This window comes from Trachinotus anak, unplaced genomic scaffold (assembly GCF_046630095.1).
Source record: "Trachinotus anak isolate AG129_WGS33_773 ecotype Australia unplaced genomic scaffold, CSIRO_AGI_Tana_v1 ptg000002l, whole genome shotgun sequence".
Classification (NCBI taxonomy): domain Eukaryota; kingdom Metazoa; phylum Chordata; class Actinopteri; order Carangiformes; family Carangidae; genus Trachinotus; species Trachinotus anak.
Window position 1 is genome coordinate 9623337 of NW_027273853.1, and position 23753 is coordinate 9647089.

Consider the following 23753-nt stretch of genomic DNA (forward strand, 5'->3'; position numbering starts at 1 on the left):
CCATCATTAACCGGCACAAGCTGTAAACGGTGGCTACCTAAATGCGCATGCGCAACAGTCGTTTATTGATCAGAAAAGGTCACGAACTCTGACCCTCCCACTAACTGCAGCAAACCGTTAAAATATTAATTCATTTAAAGTAATACATTATCTGGCCCAACAGCTCCTCGACAGGTAAGAAATATTCACTAATGTGGACGCATGAGGGGTTCATCAAAGAGAGACGAGTGGCCGGTAACACGGGAAGGGAGGGAGTGTTCAGAACGTCTACAGCGGGGAAGCTGCCATTAGCTACAGGCTAACAGAAGCTAAACTAGCTCGGTAGTGTTGTCGTCCAAACTCCAGGGCATAAAAGTTACATTTGGCAAGTATGTGATAATGTTGGTATTTGGGTGCGACTATACAGCTGCCTCGCTTGTAAACGTTTGCGTGTAGCTGTTTGAGGCAATTCGGCAACAGGAACACTGTTAACGGACATGCTAGCAAGCCGACATGCTTAGCCGCGTCAGCTAACGGCGTTAATGCTAGCCGATGTTAGCTGTTGTGCTAACGTTGCTAACAAGTCTCCGCAAACGAAAGAACCACATCACTCATTTAAGTGTGAATGCGACAGCGGCGCATCGTAGTGTTGATAGAAAGCTGTTTTGCCAAATTGTCGAGGAAATGTGGAAATCCAGTGCAAGAAGTAATGCGTATTTTGCCGAGTTGTCAAAACCGAAGTTCCACCGTTGACTCTGCGATTCAGCGTCATGGGCCTTGAACCCTAGCATGCTTTAACCCTTCAATGTTGACCTTTCACCCACAGGAAAAGAAATACCTTTATCTTCCGTATCGATTTTAAATAGCTGACTGTCAAGAACTTGTTTATGTTACTGCTCCAGCGTTACCGCTCATTTGTAATCGCTTTACAGTGATATTATGGTGTATTTTAAAACAGGGCCACTAATAGTGCAGTTTCAGGCTAGCGCCGGCTAGATTGGCTAGCATAGGCCACAAACTAACATTAGTTAGATCCACACAATATAATTAATAATATAAATCAGGTGTTTATACTTTACCTGTTGGTTTATTACAGATAAATTATAGCTAATTGTAACATCGGTAGCTCTTAACATCGTTTAGAAATATCGACGTAAGTTTTGGCCAAAATATTGTTGAGGTAAAAGGAGAGGGAAACGAGGAAATACGAGGAATAACAATCAGCTGCAACGTTAGTTAAGTGTTTGTGAGACTTGCTCACTCTTAGTGGCAATTTTAATAACAGCTCTGAACTGTTACTCAGTGTGTCTACTTGGAAGTAGTCTGAGTCTGACCTCCGGCTGCCTCCACGCACATCACTACATAAAAATGCCTTGTACACTTGAGGTAAAAGTTTTCTGAAATGTTCTATGCGAATTTAATTCAACACGCAACTCAAGCATTGATTAAAAGATGAGTGAAACTCTGTATTGTTTTATTTTCAACAAATCCCTTTGAAGACTTTTGTTTTGCTAACTTGGGTGACATACATTACCTTGAGCACTGTTTATTGTGAGTCAATCCCACATTTGCCACCCGCCTCTGTAAATACTTGCAAGTCTTCCTAATCATTACAAATCTGATTTAAAAAAAAAAAAAAAAAAAAAAGCATTGCATTGTTGACAGTAAGAACATCTTCCATATCCTTGTAGGTATTCAATGTAAAACACATGCTCTCTCAATAGGTGTGCTTGCTTCATGGGGCACTGATGTAAAGAGCAGTGGAAGAGGGTGTGTGCAGTATCAGAATGGATGGACAGACTCAAAGGATTCAGCTCGTGTCAGCAGACAACAACATGGCTTTAGGACACAGAATCCAGGTGATATGACAGTCTGTGCACCACTCAAGACTGTTAATCTGTTTTAAATGTGTTTGAATGAATACTAATGCACAATGCGCACATAAAATAGCTTAGCCTCAGCCACTGTTTATGCATCTAAAGTTGTCACTCCCTCACGTTTTGATTTTTTAAAATTTGTAATAGATTGTAACAGATCAGCAGACTGGCCAGAAGATCCAGATTGTCACAGCGCTTGAGCCATCTTCCCCTGGAAAGCAGCAGTTTATTCTAGCAAATGCTGACTATTCCCCTGGTGGGAAGGTGATCCTGGCCAAGCAGGAGGGCTCACCCAACAAGGTCATCCTTGCTACGCCAGACGGTTCTGGAGTTAACCAGCTGTTGTTTGCCTCCCCTGAATTGGCTGGGCAGCAGATTCAGGTATTACCAGAGGATATTAGTGACTTCTTCTAGTCAGATTCGATAAACAAGTTACTGAAAGGTCTTATGACTGAAGCATCAATATGTTTAGTCAGTCTAAACTTAATCCCATGTTTGCTGTATTAAATTATTCCATTGTCTTGGGTTGTTTTTCAGTTTGTGACTGAAGGCTCAGACCAGTCTCTTGTGAAGCCAGTTGTGGAGTACTGCGTTGTCTGTGGGGATAAGGCCTCAGGTAGGAAAGTTTAATTTGCTTAAACATCATTGTTATTCAGTAACAAATGAGCAAGCGTTTACCAATGCCCCTGTTTTGTCTTTCCTCTCTCAGGGCGTCATTATGGAGCTGTCAGCTGTGAAGGCTGTAAGGGCTTCTTCAAACGCAGCATTAGGAAGAACCTGGTGTACACATGCAGGGGTTCTGGAGAGTGTGCCATCAACAAGCTTCACCGAAACCGATGCCAATACTGTCGACTGCAGCGCTGCATAGCTCTGGGCATGAAACAAGACTGTAAGAGTCTAATATTTAATATATACAGTTGTGGATATGTTATTTAGGACTCATGTAACGAAGATCTGATATCTTTGTGTTTAAGCTGTGCAGTGCGAGAGGAAGCCTGTGGAAGTGGCCACCAGAGAGAAATCTGTCAACTGTGCTGCCTCCACTGAGAAAATCTACATCCGCAAGAACCTGTGTAGCCCCCTGGCTGCCACACCAACTTTTGTATCTGACAAGGAAACTGCAAGGTATGGTGATGACCTCTGTTATGTATACACTGCCAGTCAAAATTTTTTAAAACACTTACAATCTACATAGTGTTTCGGTGTACTCTGAAGTGAAAGCATGGAACAAGTAAATGATAAAGACAAAGGAATCTTAAAGTATGAGATGTCGAATCTCTCACTGCAGGTCTACAAGTTTGCTTGAGTCAAGCATGTTGCTCAACATCCAACAACCCTTCTCCAAGCTGGAAAATACCATCTTGATCCCAGCATCCCCAGACAAGGTAACACTGATGCAATCAAATTATACTACATTTATCTGAAGTCTTGTATGTTATTTTGCCCTTAGATATGGAAGACGCAAAGAACCATGGAATTTTATGCATAATTGTGACCACTTAATTAATATACAATTCATTAACATAATAATTAATCATTCATTAACGAATAAAACAGTAATTGCTTCTGAATGTGTCTTCAGTCATCTTCAGTTGTGGACCATTTTTGCCCCTGTTGTTTCTGTAAGCAGGAAAAGTAATGAACACTGTTTTGCTAACGTGCAACAGAGGAGTGCAAACAAATACAAACATGGTATTTTTGATTGATTCTAATAATTACACTGCCCTCCTCGACAGGATGACCCATCTCAAGGGGACCTTGGTACACTGGCAAACGTAGTGACTTCCCTCGCCCACCTCAACAAGACCAGGGAGGCAAGTGACGGTGGCAATGATCTGATGGGAGTTGAAACGCTTAGCAATGGCGACAGCTCAATGACAGACATCCAAGGAGATGAACAAACTGCAAGTGATATCACACGGTGAGAGAGACGTCATAATGAATCAAGAGACTTTGATACTGACCAGTGGTTTCTGACTAAGTTGATACAGCTAGGTAGATCTAAAGGAGCACTCGAGTGAAACCCAGGGGCTGTTTGCTGTTCTTTCTGTTTGTCACAAAGCTTTAATTGAATTTCCTGTAGGGCCATGTGGTTTCTGACTCTGCTTTTAAGGACTTAATTAGATTGGTTTGTAGTCAATCAAAAATATCCCATCGTGGACTATGTCTGGGGTGCACTGCAGTGCTTTGAGTTGTATGCTATATTTCCCGTTCTTCTGTGAGTTACAATATATAAGATGTTTAAATTAAAAAAAAAAAAAAAAAAAAAGAATCTTTGAATTGTGAGCATTTTGTTTTCTGTTTCGTGTATTGTTAGAGCTTTTGACACCCTAGCCAAAGTCCTGCACCCTGGTGATGGCTCAGCAGCGGACTCCTTGGAGGCCACAATGCAGCTGATGTCAGGAGACCAGTCAGGTCCTGTGGTGGAGTTGGAGGGACCTCTACTCTCTGACGGTCATATCCCTTTCAAGGTGAAAGCACAGCTACTGACCTTGACCCTCAAGATGAAATCCAAATAAGACCTCAAAACGATGCAGATTTTTTTTTTTTTTTTTACTGGGTTACACAGTTTTCTGATTAACACTGAAGTCATGTATTTGCCCTCTGCTTTAAAATTTGTTCCTACAGCTTATGATGCCTTTGCCTGTGCCAGAGTACCTCAATGTCAACTACATCTGTGAGTCAGCTTCCCGCTTACTTTTTCTCTCTATGCACTGGGCACGCTCCATACCTGCCTTTCAAACCCTTGGGTAAGCCTTTGTCACAAGATGTTTCATAAATACACATTTTTAAATCATTGTCATTACATGTCAATTATAAAATGACAGTTTCAAATTAATCTTCTTTTATTTTGCAGTGGTCAAGACAATGACATTAACCTGATGAAAGCCTGCTGGAATGAACTGTTTGCCCTCGGTCTGGCACAGTGTTCCAATGTTATGAATGTTGGTACCATCTTAAGTGCTATTATCAACCATCTGCAGACCAGCTTACAGGAAGGTAGGAGGTCTTTGCTGTTGTCTGCCTGCAAGGTTCTTCGCGTGAATCCAATTTCAAAAGCACAGTGTTCAGTATGATGCTAAGGACAAAGCAACTAAGCAGACCAAATAATGAGATTTTAAATGTCCTTTTCAGTTTTTGTGGCACAGTTTGTGTTGAATTAGTTGCTAAAATGAAAAACTACATTGATGCTTGGCCCCTTACATCTCTGTCCCTTTTAAACTTATCTTTTAGTTTTTTGTTTATGTGTCCAACAGAGAAGCTGTCCCCAGAGCGAGTAAAACTAGTTATGGAGCACATCTGGAGGATGCAGGAGTTCTGTAACAGCATGTCCAAGCTGTCCCCAGACTCTTATGAATACGCCTACCTCAAAGCCATCGTTCTCTTCAGTCCTGGTGTGTACATAACTGGCCAGATTACAAAATGAAAATTGCATTTTCATATTCTTTTGTATTAGGGCAGAATCCTTTTGTCTCATGTCTGGCTGCGTGCATGTGTTGTTTCTGTACCAGATCACCCAGGCATAGATAACACCCCACAGATTGAGAGGTTCCAGGAGAAGGCTTACATGGAGCTGCAGGACTATGTAACCAGGACCTACCCAGAAGACTCCTATCGGTTAGTTGTGTTTACTTCTATGCTACCTAATGCCAGCTCACTACTGGAAAGGCAATGATGCACTAATACAGAATTACTCTACATTCAGCAGGAAAGATTTGGGATGATACCTTTGATGTACTTGCTACATATGTTTAAATTGTATCTCTCCTTTCCCCCTCATTACTCCCAGGTTATCCAAGCTGTTGCTGCGTCTCCCTGCCCTCAGGCTGATAAGTGCAGCTGTCACAGAGGAGCTGTTTTTCGCTGGGCTCATTGGCAACGTGCAGATTGACAGCATCATCCCATACATCCTCAAAATGGAGTCAACTGATTATAATAGCCAGGCGGTGTCTGGTGTCTGACACACTGTGCTACTCGTAAACAGCAACATTGGACTGTGAAAACTCAGCAGCCAACCAATCAGAGTGCTTTGCAGACTGGTCACTGAGTGGTCATAACATACTGTATTTATGACAGCATCCTGTATGAATCTTGTTTTCACTCTTACCTTGCTCCTACTTCTGACTCCTGAGTAACTAGTCAGTAGAGCAAAATTCACAAAGAGACAAATTAAATCAACTCCAGTGGCAGGCACGCCCTCCAGTAACTGCCCCTTGAGGAATGAACCCTTGAAACCTGCATAGTAGATTGTGCTTTTTATTGTACATAGTATTTTATGCTTCGTTGTCTCCAAGCCTTTCCTTTTCTGCAGATCTTGTTTGTACTTTGAAGGAATCTGGTTTGTTTTTCACTGCTTTCCTACATGGCCATGCTTTTTTATTTTCTAATAATTAAGAGGAAAAAACTTGTCATAATGTGAATTGATTTGTGAGATGTTGTTATTGCTGAAGGTTATAACCTTTATTTTTTATTTGTTTGCCAATCCAAAGGATAGGGCGGCATCACTTGTCAACTATTTTACATCTGAAGTCATTGTGTATATAGATTTGTATATAGAATGGACCAAGACTGGGCAGCACTTGGTAATTCATAGATTCAAGCTTTTGGACAAATTAATGTGGACAGAAAATGATTGTCAAGTCATTTGACAATAAAAACATCTTTCAGTCATGTGTTCCTGTTATTTACACAATTGAGCTTTCATTTTGATTGTATCGATATGATTAAATATTATGTATATGATTGACAGTACCAGTAAGAATTGGTGGAGCTGATTTCCTGTATTTATGATCTCAATGTAATTTTTATTTAGTGCTGATGAGACTCAGCTTAAGCTTTTCAGACTCTGAGTGCTGCAGTCTGTTTTTGTGTTAGGACTTTGTACAACAGCTGTGGGCTACAAAACAGGCAGCCTATAAAATTATGCGTTGGGCCCATGCTCAGTCATGTTAGGAAAAATTGGGAAGTCCCAGCTTTATAATAGGCTTTCTGTGTGGATGAAGATGGTGAGTATTATCTGTAGCTCTGCCCGTTTCTTTTTTTCGTGAATATGTTTAGCTGGAAGTTTTTTATTAAAAGGCACCAGGGAAGTGTGTCATTGCTGCAAAAAAACAAACAAAAACCTAAAAAACAATAACAGTCATGACAAAAGAAGATAATCTATATAAATTCTGAGCCACATAATCAGTCCAGACAGAGATAAGTAGAGCATTCATAGTAGTATTAGGGATAACCATTCTTAAAGTTTAAAAATGCACCAAATCAATCAATGTTTGACCTTAAGATCAGACCAGATCCTCTCAACAGTGAGTAGTGATTCTGTAGTGTTTGTTGACCAGGTTCAAGTAACCTGGTACCACTGAAACTGACCAAATGCAGGTTGGTTTGTTTTCTGGAGTGACTGCTGCAGTGTTGTGAATGTGTTGCCTTCCACCTCAATATTATTCCATATTGGAGCTCATCCAGGAATCATGTTGACTAAATTATCTAGAAAACTTTGCAGAGTAAAACCTGGAGCAGCTCTTGTACTTGTATCAGTCTATGTTACAGACTTAATGAGGCTCTAAGTTTTACTCAGTAAACTTACCAAGAAAACTCGGCAATCATGCTTCTCGGAATTTGCCCTTGTTTCCATAAACACAGCAGATTGTTTACATGTTCCCTTTGAATTAATAATGCAAAGTCTGCATCCTACCCCAGTGACTTATTGCTTTTTTTGTGTCAAGTGACGTGAAGGTGGGACTAGACTTTCAGTGGGTGTTATTAGCCGATCAATTTTTCATTAGGCCTCAGTAGATGTGGGTGAACAGAGGAGAGTTCCTGTGCAAGCTTTCTTTTGCTGTAGTTACCCAGTGAACGCGTCCAGCTAATTAAAGGCACTGATAGCAGCATTAAAACTTGATGACTACATGAATGATATTGTCTGCTGCTGTTTTTAGAAGTCCATTGTCACAGTCTTATCATGTCACTGCATCGTTTGATTCGACCCCTGTGAACCACAGAGGTCAATGCGTGTCAACGTATGGTGCGCTCACTGTATGTTCTGTGCCAACAAAAGAGGACGTGCTTGTCATCTCTTTACAAAACGTCCAAACGCTTCGCAATTACAAAAACAAACACTGATTGTCTGTGTCTGTAAAGGTTAAGGGATTTGTGATGCAACGTGGGCTTTTGTGTTCATGGCTAGGTGGATTAGCTCATTCCAAGCTGAATGAATGTGAGTGAAAGAGCCAGTTGGACTGTTCCCATGGCCTCTTGGGGGGTTTTGGGTTTGACTGTTTGAGGGGAATTGGTGTAGGTTTTACAAAACAAAGAGACAAAGTTTTATGAAAAATAGCAACGATCTTTTCCATGAACAACTTTTTTCAAAGACTGAGAAGAGACAGGCTGAAGATACAGTTTATCACACCTACCCTCTCCACAATAGATGACATGTTTGTCATGCAGGGTACCAGACTAAAATAAAAACAGTATCACCACTTCCTATTATACTGGTATGCTTGCTATTCTAGTTATCTGGTTAAACATTTCAACATTTATTCAGGTAATACCTTTTTATTTGCAGTGTGCCACATTTTTCCCCCCTTACTAATCTCAGTTGTTATGCATGTTCACCGCTTCAACTGGAATACAGTGATTTTAGTGGCACAATATCAGAAGCCTATAATTTACAATTTTTACAATTGTCTTTGAGTACCCTGCTTGTTCTTTAATTGGGTATTTCTCTTTTATGCCATTGAATATTTCTGCTCCCGACAGTTCAGGAGGAAATATTGCACTTCCACAGCTGAGTGTTAGTTACTAGATTTTAAATGCAGAGCAAATAACCAGCAGATTCGAGATTAAAGTACCTTGCAGTAGGCTTTATAACGCACTTGACTGGTTCCACAAATTCCACCAGCACATTAATGCATCAGTAATTAAAAGTACAATTTCTGATCATAAATATATGTATTTTCACTTGAATATTTTTAAGATTCATAACTTTAACCTGAGTTAATCTGAGTACTTCCTCCACCACTCATAATCAGGCCTGATCTTGCTACAGTGATACAGTGAATGACAACATTTTTATGTGGTTCCTGCAGCATGGCTGATCTAAAGAATGGGCTCCAGACACTTTTAATTTGATATCAACTAACACAAGACACTATAAACTAGAATCCCACCTTAAACCAGTGTGGGTGTATTAGTGGGAATATCATTATTGACGAAAAGGCTTTTGATCAGCTCAGAGACAAATGAGGAGACTGCTGTGTGTGTGTGTGTGTGTGTGTGTGTGTGTGTGACGTGTGTTGAAAGCGTTAACCCCTCCTCACTCAGTCTGCAGAGGCAAATAGGCGGAGTTTGGGTTCACACATAGTTTTTGTGTGTTGAAGAGGCCAGTCAGTGTGTTGCGTGCTTTTCGGGTGTGTGTTTGTGTGTGTGTGTGAAGAGAGAGAGAGAGAGATAAACATGGGTACGAGGTTAGGCGGTAGTTGCAAACTAGTGCTGGTTTTGAACTGAGGGGACTAGCGGCTTCTGGCTGACCATTAACCCGGGATTATTATGCCCAGCGCCAACGTGTCCGTGCGAAGTTTATCCGAAGTGGAGAAATACCTCAGCGGCCGGATGGTGAGTATCATGTGCGGTACTGAGCAGCGCTGCTGTGTCACAAGCGGCGGGTCCAGCGCAGCAGCGGCGGCGCACTGTCGTCTGCTCAGCTGCATGAGAAACCGGCAGCTGCGCCGGGCTGAAGCCGCATATTCCTCCCAACAAAGAGCTTCAGTGAACCGGTGAGACATCTGGGCAGAACATCGTCTGTTTGTGTGGAGCTGCTGTCTTCAAGTGTCTGTCACTGTGAAGTCTGAGCACAGTGTCACAGGCACAACCCGGGCCGGGACGTAAAGGGTTTGGCCACATATCGGATGAGATCCACATGGGACAATAAGATTTCTGTGCTGAGGTCTGAGCCTAGCCACTGTTTGCGTTATAGAGTAATCTGACGAGTATTTTATTCTCTAACCTTCTATAATGTGATCAAACATCACATTAAATAATGTCAGATGATGGTGAAAAGTTCTCAGAGCTATACATAATGTCGTAGATTTCCAGACAAACACTTGATAACCCCAAGATTTCCAGTTGACCATGACTGAAGACTAAGAAACCAGCACATGTTAAAAATCTAGGGAAATCTAATACTGGTCTAAAAAAAAATTGTAAAATGATTAAGAGATTGTCTGGATTGTTTACCAGCTAATTTTATATCAGGTGACTAATTGATTAAATCAACTAAATATTTAAACTCCACTTTACATTAGCAGGCGTTTCTCTGACCATTTTAACATACAAAGACCTAGACTGAGTGAGAAAGATAAATAAAAAATAAATCCACTTCATGTATAGGGGCCTTTTGGTGTTGATTCAACCATATGGTTTGTTGTGATGTTGGATTGGATTGCAAGTCTGTCCAATATTTGTCCACCTCCGACCAAATATGAAGTTAAAAGTATTTCATTTCCAGTATAATGCAGTCCAACACAACAGCAGCACAACAAACTATGGCCTCAAATAATACAGCGTTAGTACAGAAACAACCAGTAATGGTGTCCACAGAAACTAAAAGGCTTCAGTAATGCATTTTTGCCGAGCTACTGTATTGCATTCCATCTTGTGTTTTGGGGGTTGTGGTCACCCAACGACTCAATGTCTGACTAACTTTTTTAAAATAGTTTTTTTATCTTATTTTTTTAATAACCTTACTGTATCTGACACGTAGTGGTGGTAGCCCGGCTTTCGTTACACTGACATTTGTCTCTGAGATTAAACATAATTTAAGGCCCCTCTGATAATAAAATAGATTTTTCCTCTGTGGCCATTTATTGTATTGATCACATAATTTGTATTTACCACTGTACAGATTCTTAAAGGGCCATATACATAATAATAATAATAATAATAATTGTTTGGAAATGTGTTCTGAAGGAAGTGTAAAAACAATGCTAATGTTCTGTAAACATTAAGCCCGCAGTAAAGAGGTCGTCATAATCACATAGAGAAACCTCCTGATTACTGTCAGACTGTATCTCATTTTCCGTCCTCATTCAGAAACGTAGTTCTGACTCGGTCAAGTCAAATCCTTAGACACTTGATCAGGATAAGAAAAACCCCTCCCAAAACCCCTTTAACCCTTGTGTAATGGCTGTGACAGATAAACCTGAGTACGTGTTGGAAGCCAGGTGCTTTCAGTCACAGTGTCACTGAGGAGAGAAATACTCAGTCACGTGTGATTCCTGTGCAGCCAGAAAGTCAAGTATCGTGCAGCATGTCGATTGTCTTTCAAGTGTAAGTATGAGCCCTCGGGGCTGCCACTCCGTCACCTTCAGTCTTCACAGGTGGAGATGGTGTTTTGTTTTGTTCACCTGTCAATAGCATCATGCATTGCAAAAAAAAAGAAAAAGAAAAAATCAATAACTTTAAGAAGAGCTTAAAAGCATTGTACATGAACAATTTCTCATGTAAGCAATCAGACAGCTGTAGTATAGTGGCTTCAGAAAGTATTCAGAGCCCTTCAGTTTTGGCACATTTCATTGTGCTGAAGATTTCATTTTAAATTGATAAAATTGCAATTTTTGGAGATTAATCCACACTCAATAACCCATCATGACAAAGTCAAAGCATTTTTAGAAATGTTTAATTAAAGGCCTGGTTGATGGAGGACCCAGCAGGTTCTCTCATAGAGGGGTTAGAGGGGCTGCTGGGTTTTTGAGCACCTCCCTGACCAAGGCCCTTGGTTTGGATTGCCTGGTTACTCAGTTTTAGAAATGGTTTTATACTCTTTGCCCTGATTTATGCCTCACCACAGTCCTCTTGTGGAAGTCTACAGAGAGCTTCTTGGACTTCATTGGCTTGGTTTTTGTCCTGATGTGCACTGGGAAGTTTGGGACTTTGGTATATACAGGTTTGATGCCCCATCAGTTCAGTTTGCCACAGTTGGACTCCAGTCAAGCTCTCGTCACATCCCAAGGATCATTAAAGCAAACAGGCTGCTCACTACAGTTTGGAGTGTCACAGCAAAGGATCTGAATACTAGATTTCAGTTTTTCATTTTTAACAAATTTACAAAAATGTCTTAAAAATGAGACTTCAACATAATAAAATGGGCAAAAAGTGAGGGGGTCTGAATACTTCATGAAGCCACTGTCTAACCATCAGTGCAAATTATTGAAACAGTATATCTGACTCTTTGGCTGGTTTATTACTGCTAGACTGTGTAATTATCCTTTTCCTTCTTTTGTTGATCGCAAACGGCATTCCAGTTTTGTTTCTCAAAAAGCCATTGTGCAGAAGATATAGTGGGTTAGAGGCCAAGGATGACGCAACTATTCAGTTTGAGTGGCTCACTTCCAGAAAATGTCTTTAACCCTCACTGGACGGTGGCTGTGGAGAGATTTGCGTGCCTTTCCTCAGTGAAATGTCTGTGCTTAAGTGAACTGTGGGCTTTACCTGTAGGGGTTGTCACACATTCATGTCACCAGACAAATGCAAACACACAAGCCATCACGTCTGTAGAACTGGAAACCTCTTAATAATCTATATTCTGTATGTCGTGAATCATTGAATAAAAACTATCGTACCCTTTTTTATTCTCTTTTATTTAGGTCTAATTTGTTTTTCCTGGCTAACGAGCTGCTTAACTCTTCACCAACCCTGCTTCGTCACGGGCTCTATTCACCCTCTCACTTGGAATCAGTACATTGAATATAACTGCATATTTATCTCAATTGAATCCCGTTCAATACTCCCCCAGTCCATGGGGGCAAGGAGATGCTGGGAGTGTTAATGGGCTATTGATTTAGTCCTGGACCAGCTTGTCTATGAGATAATACCGAATACATCTTAAGCAATTCATTCCTCTGCCCTCCTGGGGATTAGTCATTCAGAAAACCTAAGACTTCAAACTCTGTTGCTAGTTTTTCTTCCTCTTTTATTCTGATGAGGCACACTGTTCTGCCTCCAAAGAAAGCAATCAAAGTGTGACCACATAGGCAGCTGTGGGATGCAGATGAAAGGAGGAGGAGGGGATGTTGGGTCAGCTCTCTGACTACAATCAAAGATGTGCTCCCTGTCGCTCTCACTCTCTCTGTCTCTGGTTGTCTTCCCGTGTCCCTGTGTGAGCCCTGAGTGGGAGAGCGTCTGTATCCATGAGGATCAGCTGGAGGGAATACCAATAAGCACTGCGGGATTCTTCCCCTCTGTGGTTCTGTTCTCTACTGAAGGGACGGTTTTGTTCCATCTAAATGAGTGTGCCAGCTCTATTGCCCTGTGTGTGTGTGTGTGTGTGTGTGTATTTATTTGGGGTGCACAGAGGCAAATACAGAGAAAACAATAAATACGTGCCAGCCTATGAACCACACAGCACAGCGTCCTCATTCTGTTCATTTTTTCCACGTGACTGTAAACAACTGTGCTTGTATCTAAGTATCTGTTCACCTGTATGACCTGACCTTACATCATGAACTGATGGTTTCACCAGATTACAGCTGGGAGTGCTTAAAAACATTACTTCCTCATAATGGGGACAGTGCCTTCCTGTTTGCATAAGATGCCTTGTCTGTGGTTGTAATGCCTCCTCCCCTAAACAGGGAGGGACAGCGAGTTTAACAGGCTCAGTTTCTGTATGCTCCTCTAATCTGAACCAATATTTATTACACTAATGCAGGTCAGTATTCAGTTTACGCCCAATGCGTACCCACCCAAATCTAAATAACTTGTGTGTTTTCGCCACACTCCAGTTCAGGACTTGCTTCTTGATTCTCGCTTCTCATCTCCTCCGGTGCTGCAGTAGGCAGATGAATGTAGAATCTCTTTTTTTTTTTTTTTTTGCATGAAAAATTGAGTCTAGATCATTGATCAGAGAGGGAGAGAGAGGGAGAGAGAGAGAGAACACTGCAGTGCAAGATAAGCAGCAACTGCAGTTTCTATCGACTCCCCCGACTTTGCACCCAAAAAGCCCAAAAAGATTTGGGGCGGATTTCTCAAGCAGAACAACACGGGGCTCTCGCTTGTTGGGTTAAGATTGAGGCTAATGCAGTTGGATCCTTATGTTATGCTGTCTAGCGGGGCCAGAGCATATTAAATGGGTCATGGTGTTGCACAGACGCTGTGTGCTATGTGGGGCAGCGTGGGGGGACAGGGGGCTCACCCAGGGCTGAGGTGTAAGGGAAGCACCCCGAGGCCACAGAGGACTCCTGTATGTCCAGTTGGTGGAGATGATGATGATGATGATGATGATTGGGGTGATGTGTGCTGCTGAGCTCTCTTTGTTCTATTCCCATCCCCTTTATCTCTGATCTGTTTCAGTTTCTGCAGCTCTCTCCCTCTCTTTCTCTGTTTTGTCTCCCACTGTCTGTCTGTCTCCTCTTCTGCTCCACTGACACACTAATATCACTGGGTGAGTCACACAGAAGTGGGCGTGTGCCTGGCATGTTAATTTCAAGACAACAGTCTGAGTAGTTTGTTGTGAGAAGACTAAAAACAAGGCCTTCTCACATTGACGGTGATAGATTTTGAAAGATAAAATGAGACAAATGGGTCACAGTTTTAACACTTGCAGCCACAGAGCGCATGTAGGAGCTCACTGTGTTGCTCAAGATCACCCAGACACATCACCTGGTGCTAGATGGTACCACTATCTCATCAAACTCTAAGCTGTTTTCAATTTGTGACCTTTCACTTTAGGACAGTCCAGCCAACTGTCAGCGGCCATCTGCTGTGTTGTAGCAGCCTTTCCCCTAGTTAGTGGGCTTTCACCCGCTCTGTCAACTCCAGCCGTCCCCAGAGACCTTCACTCTTTGCCCTGCTTCACCCTCCCACCTCAAAAACCCCTGGAGAACGCCTGCATAAGTGTTTGTGAGAAATGGAGTGAAAAGTAGGGCAGCTCCTCAGCAGATTTGGGAGGACATTTTCATCAGCATGAACCTAATTCATTTAGCAGACCCACTCATCCAGAGAGACCCTCAGATTGCTCCAGTAGTTAGTCAGCGTGGGTAGAAATCTTGAGCAGCAGCAGCAGTGGCGGTGTTGGAAAAAAAGGCTTATTAAACTGAAATGGTACGATTTTCGTAGAATCTCTTATCAGGAAACTTTCAGATGTCAAACCTGATTCTGGGCTCTAGTGTGTGTGAAACATCTGGGTTGTGTTATCCGCGTTATTTGAGCTGCTCTCACGGATCAGGCCTCATTCTGCCAAAAGCCCTCTTGTTTTTATAGCACAAAGCGTTCGCCTCTCATTCCAGCTGTGTAATACAATTTTGGCTTGACAGTCACTGCTCCAGGTGCATGAGTGTGAATATGGAGGATGTGTCGATACTCTTTCCAAACACCTCCCACCTCTGTCAAGCTCTGCTTTTGTTGCAGGCCTCAACAGTGATTCGTCAATAGCTGGCAGGTCACTGTTTAATCTATTTTACACTCTTCCTCCATCTGTGATATCACAGCACCTTGAAGCAATAAACTTAGACCCCTATTTGACCCTAATGCCACAGAGGAAAATATTAAACATTTCAAAGTAAAAGCTAGTGGTGGGAGATTGCCTGAGGAGCTAGCTTAGTTCCAGTACTGCAGAAATAGCATGCAGTCCAAGCTGTCTGGTCGAACAGGCAGTTCTTTGTGTTTCATGTTTGAAAACTAAAAAGAGGGTAATATGAGAAACCTATACACCAGCCTGCCATACACTTCCTCTACAAGGAGGAGGATATTAGGCTTAGGTTTCTATTGTATGAGAAAGAGGTTTGACAAAAGGGCAGCTTATGTATGAACATGATTGTTTTGACAAGTGATATTGCATGGTCTCTGCAAGCAGAGGGATTGCAATTGGGTGCAAGGCTCCTCAGGCTATAGGCTACGTCAGGCCAGCGAATCCATATGCAGTAGCTTGCTCATCAGAATCCTGGACAGAGCAGAGGTAGGATATGACAAAGTCTGCTTTTTTCTCTGCAGAGAAAGAGTCCTGTGTTCAAGAAGGACAGATGCCAGAGAGGGGGAGAGAAAGGGATGAGGACAGAGGCTCATGCATGCTTGTAGAGATCAGCGTGGCATTCTCTGGTCACACACTACACATAAATAAGTATATATTATGTATGTACAGTATAATTAAAGGCACATGGAGACACTACACATTTTATATAAATGCACAAAGACTGAACTAAATGCTAATGCTACCATAGCAACATGCTCACAATGACAATGCGAACATGCTTACGTTTAGCTGGCATGTTAACATTTGCTAATTAGCACAATTTATGACAAGTTCTGTAGGTATTTGGTCATGGACCTAATTGTAATTTTGACCTGATGATGGTGTTACAGGAAAAGTCACGGGGGTCAAAATTAGGATTTATTCTCTTGGCACTAGAAGGCCTCTGTACTAAATTTTGTCCTATTTGTCGAGACATCTCGCCAAAAAACAAACATGTAAATCTCATGGTGGCAATGAAGGAAAAGTCAGGGGATCACCAGAATCATCATCACCAGATTTATCGTCTGGAGAACATGAATGTCCGTTCAGAATTTCATGGCAATTCATCCAGTAGTTGTTGAGATATTTAGTTTGGACCATCGTGTGGGGCTGACTGATTCTTAGAGCCATGCTGCTAGCATGAAAACAAGTACAAAGCAGTTTTCTTGTTGCACATTATTGTGAAACCATGTGTAATAATATTCAGAGATGATTCACCAAATTCCTGCTGCTCACAGTATCGGCCTAACAAACAAGTCTGACTAGCTGAATGACTATGACGTCATAGTGCCAGCAGCAAGTCAGTGGGGAGGTACACATGTAAATTGGATAAGTTAAATCCAGCTGAATTAGGAGAGTCCTGCTGAATGTGTTTTTGTTTTAGTCAGAGTATCGGCTATATATTACTCAGTGTGTGCACCAGTGTATATCTTGCATACGTAATATCCCTATTAGTGGTAAACCCCCTGTTGAATTCCACTTGACAGTCATGTGTCGGGGAGCGTCAGAGTGTGGTGAACTTGATGCATTAGTCAATTGTACAGGCTTGCAATACTGAACTATTACGTAGCGATGTGGAAATGCTAAGCAGGATTGAGCCCTAAGTCTGCTTGAGTTAGCTGTGATCTGTTTGTTTGCTTGAAACTAGCAGTGTTACATTTGTAAGGGATTAGCTCAGCTTTGTACAGCCCATAGTGCTTGTTGTTCAGCACTTTGTATTAGGCATTATCAGCTTACATCTCCTATCATTACGCTGGTGTTGTACTGTGATCAACTTGCACGATTCAGAGGCTTCTCAGGCCACTGTAAAAATGCTGCTCGGAAACCAAATGAAATTCTTAATTCACTGCTTTCCCCAGTTTCCTCTTTGAGGGACGTCTCAAAGTTTCCTGCCATAGTTAAACTTGCTTAGTTGAGCCATATTTATTCTGTTTCACTTCCTCAAATCTAAAGCAGAAAACTCGTAGTTCTGTGCTCAGCAGGAACGATTAACACATCAAACTAAATTTCATGTTGAGCCTCTTTCAGGAAAATGGTAATTTACTGTAAAACTAGGGGACATTGTCTGGAAAAGGGATTTCCTGAGCCTCGTGGCCTTGTGGGACATTATCACTGACCTACATTGGATGTGCACGCTCCACTTCTTTTGTACACGTTAATAGCTGTTATCTGAAGTTTGTCATCTGTGTCATCTGTGGGCTATACTATAAACAGACAGGATTAAATTCTGGCTGCTAAAACGTAGCAGATGTGCCAAATAAGAGCATTACATACACACCCAGATGGTCTCACAGCGGCAGTATCAGTAGGAGAATAGTGCAGAAGCAACAACTACATGGAAATACTGTATATGCAGAAATTCAAACACAAGTGAAAGAGACCATTAAAGGAAAATGACATTGCTTTACAACCTTGGTCTTATGTTTCTTGTTTGGGCCATTATTCCTAACATTCCTCTCACCAGCTGCTCTGTAGAGACACGAGGGAGCAGCGACACCAGCATAGACACATGTGCGACTGAGTCTATGGGCCATAGCAACACACTCAATTCAACCAATCAACCTAATTATCCAAACTATTCATCTGAAATTGTCTGTTAAATTGTTTGTTGTAAACACCCATGGTATTACAGAGCTACTTATTAGTTCAACTTTGCCCAATGATGCACCGCCTGTGTAAAAACACTGCATCATAACCTGCCTGAGTCCTGAAAACTAGAAAATAAGGCCTGATTTGAAGAAATAATGACACTACCCTTTGGGCTCATTTACAATTACATTTCTAATGCATGGAATTGGACTTGTAGGTCCTATATTTACTTTCTTTGATGACCTTTTGCTGATTAGACAAATTTCTGTAGTTTCAATGCCTGAAAATGCTTAATTGTTGATATCTTTGTTTCTCCTCCCTGTAGGATCGGAGCACTGAGGGCAGTTTTCTGAGCATCGCTGGGTCAATGCGGCGGGGTTCTTCAGAGAACAATCTGGATCTTGACCTCACTGATGGAAGTCCTGGTCCTGCTCTTGGCTGTGAGGTCCAGCGTAGTCGCTCTTGCTTGGACAACCTCCAGCAGAAGATCCTGAAAGTCACAGAGCAGCTGAAGATTGAGCAAACGGCACGAGATGAGAATGTAGCTGAGTATCTGAAGCTGGTGAACAGTGCTGACAAGCAGCAAGTGGGCCGCATCAAACAGGTGTTTGAGAAGAAGAACCAGAAATCAGCTCAAAACATTGCTCAGATGCAAAAGAAGCTGGAGCAGTACCATCGAAAGATGAAGGATAGTGAAATCCATCACAGCCCATCCCCTCACCCGTCCACTGTCAAACACAGCACCATACCCAGGGAGTCACCCAGAGAGCTGCTGAGGGACATGACCGGCAGTGGCCGACACCCGACTATGGACAAGATCAAGACCATCGGACCAGGTGTTTCCCTCTCCCCTCCTTTCTTCTTCAGCAAGCCCAGAGAGTTTGCCAACCTCATCAGGAACAAGTTTGGCAGTGCTGACAACATCGCTCACCTCAAGACCACTCTGGACGCTTCCTCTCCGTTGCCCACCGACAGTGCAGGAAAGGGGCTGAGTAGCAGCACATCTATGGTGGGCAAGCCCAAGTATCCCAGTGATGATGAGTGCTCCTCAGGGAGTGCTTCCATTTCGGCAGACAGTAATGGGAACCCAGCAGTGGGAGGAGTGTCAGCGGGGCAGACACAGGGTCAGGGTCACAGCCAGGGGCAGCCAGCAGGGGGAGACAGCCAGAGCAGACTGGCCCTGAGCCTGGAGGAGGTGAGGGAGATCAAAGATGCCCAGAGCCAGTTGGAGGAGGATATGGAGGAGCTGAGAGCTCAGCTCAAGAGAGAATATGGCATCATCAGCCAAACACTGCAAGAAGAGAGATACAGGTCTGTTTATATTACTTAACATTTCATTGTCCTTACATAATACAGCACACATTATGTCTATTATCAGGTGGAGAATAGACAAAAATACAGTTTATGCAAGCATGTAAATATTACACATAAAAATCTGCCCATAAAAATGATCAGTTTTAGTTAATATTTCTGCATCTGTTGCTTTGATTGTTAGGTACGAGCGTTTGGAAGACCAGCTGAACGACCTGACGGAGCTTCATCAACATGAGATGGCTAATTTGAAGCAAGAGCTGGCCAGCATTGAGGAGAGGGTGGCCTACCAGGCACACGAAAGGGCCAGAGACATACAGGTAGATTATAATGAATCTATCCAGTCTGTATGTATACTACGGCCATTTAGGTTGGCTCATAAAAATATGACATGCTGGTGGATCAGTAGATCTCTGAGTAAAATCTCAATATGCTGGTGAAACTTGTCTGACATTTGTGCCGAATGTTGGACAATAGTCTAAGAAGTGATGAGGCCATTACCATAAAGGGGAATGTATCAGTTGCCTGTGTGTTATTGTTCCCTTCACTGGATAACACTCTACAAAACAAGTGTCTCTTTTGTCATTTGACATTTATGACCACAAATGTGTTTCCCTTTTCCTATGTCCATGTCTGATACATAAGTAATAATTAATTTTGGGGGGGAATTTGGTTAATTGAGTATTAAAAGGTCAGAAAAACACCCTTTAGTCACTTGGAAAACAGTCAGGCCCACCAAGTGTCTCTCTTGTGTTTTTCAGGAAGCCCTGGAGTCGTGTCAGACGCGTGTGTCCAAGCTGGAGCTCCAGCAGCAGCAACAGCAGCAGACGGTCCAGCTCGAGAGCCATGACGCCCGAGTCCTGCTGGGGAAGAGCATCAACATCATGCTGGCCATCTTCACCGTCATCCTGGTTTGTGTCTCCACTGCTGCCAAGTTTGCCGCTCCACTGATGAGGAGCCGTTACCATGTGGTAGCAACCTTCCTGGGGATTTGCTTTTTGACCATATTCTGGAAGAACTGGGACCGTTTACAGTATACTATAGACAGGTTGCTGGTGATTGCCTGACGATGAGAAGGACATACTGAAAACAACGATAACGTGGACGCTGTTAGTTGTCAGGATAGGACTGTCTTAGAGGATTGGTTGTACAATCGTCAGAAGACACGATCGCCACTGTTTTTTAAAAGTCAGACTGAAATGAAATTCTGGTCATTTTCTTGTCTAAAACTTGAATGTGTGTAACTATTAATTTCATTTAACCTTTAAAATAATATTTATATAACGGTAAATGTTGTTACTTCCCCAGTGATTGCTAAGAAATCATCACAAGACACAAAAGGTCCATTCAAGGAATAAGGAGGGTGAAGAGAAGTGCATTTTACAATGCAGCAACATGGGACTCAGTCTTTACCACTTTCCAGGGAGATAATCCATAGATGAGCTAAAATTGAGGGGAATGATTTTTCTTTCTCATTTTGCTTCAGCTGAACTCTAATATCTTTCAAACGATTGCAAGCATGCACATGAAGGCACAAAGAAAACCCTGAGCTTGGTATCTTGTTGGCCACAGCTATGAAATGCTAAGAAGGAATAGTCTGACGATTTCAGAAGGAGCCAGGCTAGCTGTTCCCTCCTGTTTCCAGTCTTTTTCGCTAAGCTCAGCTAACAGGCTTCTGGTGTTAGCTTCAATTTTACCATACAGACATGGATTTTCAAATCTTAACTTTTGGCAAAAAAAGAAAAAGCATATGTCTTCAAAATTTGAACTGTTGTTTTTAATGAGGAACCTACAGACTAAAGCACAGAAGAAATGAACGTCCAGTTTTCCTGATGTTTATTTTCTTCATCTCTTATTGCCTTGTCTGCCCTGTGCGGTCAGTCTCCTCTTAAAGTTGCTCTTTGTTCTGTGGTGCTGTTGATGTCTTAAGTGCAATATATTTGATTTTGAAGAAGACCGTTTTTAAAATGATACTTTTAGAAGTGAGCGTATGACGTCAATGTTTTTCAGTGACAGGGTGTTGGCGGTGGACGGAGGCGGAGGGGGTGAGGGAGTGTCATTAATGCTGGCATGAGAGATCTATAACCACTGAAGCCACTGCTGCGCTCTGATAAGACCAGCTGTCTCCTCTCTCAAGGGCCAAAAAATCAATCCAACTGCATTACTGTGCTGGTAGTCTGGTAACATCAACACATGCCAGCTCACCAGTGCAGCCACACATGCGCACACACCCAAATAACAGAAACAGAGTCAGACACTTGGCTCTCTGTATTTACATGTCTTATGGGTTTTTCCCAGTTTGATGTTTGTCCTTTACTAATAATGTGATTGAGAGGCGATGGGTTATACTGTGATACAAGGCCTTTTTTGAGGAAAAATGCAATTCCCTTTTTTTCTTTTTTCGTTTTTTCTTTTTAAAGAACCAACAGCCTTCAGTACTCCAATGACAGAGGAGCATATCACAGGCTCCAAGCAATGAACTATGAGCCTATTTTACGGACTGACTAATTTGTTATTTCATGTTTGTCTGACAAACATTGCCTGTGAGGTCTCACATGAGCTATGGACCACTTTTTAATGTTTGTCTGCCATTATAACATGTTTGTGTTGATGTTTGTTGTCGTCTCTGTCGTTCTACTGACTGTATCATATATAATTTTTTTTGTTCCTATTTTGACATATTTGAGGAAGGTTTACCTGCGGAACTACAGATCTGGTTTACATTCTCTTTTCATCTCCAGTGCTCTATGTGATCAATCAGTTGTATTTTCATGCATTATGTGCCTTTGTCTGACAATTTCTGTTAAATTAAACAAACCTTTTTAATCAAAGTGGGATTGATGTTTGGAATATGTGTCGAGTGTCTGGTTTTGGTTTTGTCACTGTATTTGTAATGTGATTGGATTTTTCTCATGTGTTCCAGTATTGAGAGGTCACAGTAGTGTGGGCAACTGTCATAAAATCATAAAATCAGAGATCACTTCATCATGTGCCACTGGTGCAAAAAAATAAAAAATAAAAAAAATAAGTTTGTTAACTCACTGAAACTTCCTGGAATCAACAGCACCAGAGAAAAAAACCCCTAGAAAAACTTGATTATCCAGTTTCAAGTCCTGCTGCAAAATCAATCACCTCAAAAAGCGTTCATTGTCCAGTGTTCATTGTTCATGTAGTTTGTTCATTACACACAATATAAAGAAATGAAAAACTGTTCAGAGTATGTAGCTCCAGAAATGTTTCTTTATAATAAAAGCATTTTATGATTTCCCAAAAAATATATAGAAACTCAGTAACAGTTACAGTACTGCATACTGAAAGTAAGGAAAAGGCAAAAAGGACAAAAACAAATGAAAGGCACATTACTCTGTAAATGAAACTGCAAAATCAAACTCAAGAAGTGAAGCCTAAGTTAAGCATCATAAATCAATTCAACCTTCATGCACCTTTAACTAGCTTATAATGGTTTCATCACAACTAAACTATGACACCTGTGCTCTACTTGTGTTTAACTTCTGCCATCTGTGGTTTCCAATATGCATCACAAGTGGCACCATGTGTTTAGTGAGTGACAATGTGTTTAGTGTTTTTCAAAAAGTATATAAGATATAAGCAACTTGTGTCTAAATTAGGTATAAATTGTTGATTGATTCAATAAATGGGTGCAAGCCACTGAGCATCTGGTACAGAGAATGGATACATTTTCAAGAAATTCAGAAAAACTAATATAAACACCACAAATATTTGCAGCTGTCACAACACTAGATTCCCTCTCTCCACCACCACTAGGGGGTGTAGGTGCTGCATTGTTGACATGACAGAGATTTAAATATGGAAGGCTGCATGATACAAACCAGATTTCATGCATGTTTTATTTGTAAAATATTCATTTCCATTCCGTCAAAAATTGATGCCACCACTTCACACAAACATTAAAACCAAAACATCACAGAAAACAGAGACAAGCCTGCCCTGTTTCTCTAACATCACAATGTGGAAGAGTGGCACCTTCTGCTGTTGTAACAAATGAACATTGAAACTACAGCTTTTCTTCTCATTTCTCGCATTTCTCAGGAGCATGGCTCCATTGCAGCATATATCTGTGTATTTCCTTAAATGTCAAATCTAGGTCACACTGTGGACAGATACAGTGACTAATATGGTTCCCAGGATGCTGGTGATCAGAGAGATGGATTCAATTTCCACTTTAATGAATTAGCACAGTTCCAACTATATCAAACAGCCACAATAATGAGTAATGACACACCATATATCTACAATACATGTAAAATATAAATTCCAACTAACATAATATATAACATATCATTAATATTCTACAATACAACAGCATCAGAATTATTGCCGCATATCACTGGCAGGGAGCAGTAGGTGCAGATGCTGGGATAAACATATACGCACAAAATCAAGCTCATGCATGGTTAAACTCAGCCGCACTGCAATATGGGTCACCTGGTGCTGTGATGTGCATGGTTTAGACT

General features: G+C 41.6%; 2 protein-coding genes across 3 annotated transcripts; both read left to right on the forward strand.

Moving 5' to 3' along the window:
• The first annotated feature begins 17 nt into the window (after positions 1 to 17).
• On the forward strand, positions 18 to 6527 carry nr2c1 (nuclear receptor subfamily 2, group C, member 1). 2 transcript variants are annotated; one of them, XM_071495045.1, is made up of 14 exons: positions 18 to 174; positions 1704 to 1838; positions 2004 to 2237; positions 2394 to 2472; positions 2566 to 2745; positions 2831 to 2981; positions 3145 to 3241; positions 3593 to 3777; positions 4174 to 4327; positions 4485 to 4606; positions 4714 to 4856; positions 5114 to 5251; positions 5369 to 5474; positions 5647 to 6527. In XM_071495045.1, exons 2-14 carry the CDS (start codon positions 1767 to 1769, stop codon positions 5816 to 5818), a joined length of 1833 nt encoding a protein of 610 aa, XP_071351146.1. In that variant the 5' UTR covers positions 18 to 174; positions 1704 to 1766; the 3' UTR covers positions 5819 to 6527. The 2 variants fall into 2 exon arrangements, with proteins under 2 accessions (XP_071351146.1, XP_071351155.1); XM_071495054.1 differs by lacking the exon at positions 18 to 174 and adding an exon at positions 234 to 368.
• Positions 6528 to 9216: 2689 nt separating this feature from the next.
• LOC139631123 (transmembrane and coiled-coil domain protein 3-like) lies at positions 9217 to 21003 on the forward strand. Its single transcript, XM_071495099.1, has 4 exons — positions 9217 to 9470; positions 18272 to 19257; positions 19442 to 19577; positions 20019 to 21003. Exons 1-4 carry the CDS (start codon positions 9405 to 9407, stop codon positions 20322 to 20324), a joined length of 1494 nt encoding a protein of 497 aa, XP_071351200.1. The 5' UTR covers positions 9217 to 9404; the 3' UTR covers positions 20325 to 21003.
• Positions 21004 to 23753: the final 2750 nt, after the last annotated feature.

Coding starts and splice junctions, on each gene's coding strand:
- nr2c1 (XM_071495045.1), top strand. CDS start 1,767: ATGGATGGACAGACTCAAAGGATTCAGCTCGTGTCAGCAGACAACAAC. Junction 1,839..2,003: donor CTTTAGGACACAGAATCCAG/GTGATATGACAG, acceptor AATTTGTAATAG/ATTGTAACAGATCAGCAGAC. Junction 4,328..4,484: donor ACGGTCATATCCCTTTCAAG/GTGAAAGCACAG, acceptor TTGTTCCTACAG/CTTATGATGCCTTTGCCTGT.
- LOC139631123 (XM_071495099.1), top strand. CDS start 9,405: ATGCCCAGCGCCAACGTGTCCGTGCGAAGTTTATCCGAAGTGGAGAAA. Junction 9,471..18,271: donor AATACCTCAGCGGCCGGATG/GTGAGTATCATG, acceptor TCCTCCCTGTAG/GATCGGAGCACTGAGGGCAG. Junction 19,258..19,441: donor CTGCAAGAAGAGAGATACAG/GTCTGTTTATAT, acceptor TTTGATTGTTAG/GTACGAGCGTTTGGAAGACC.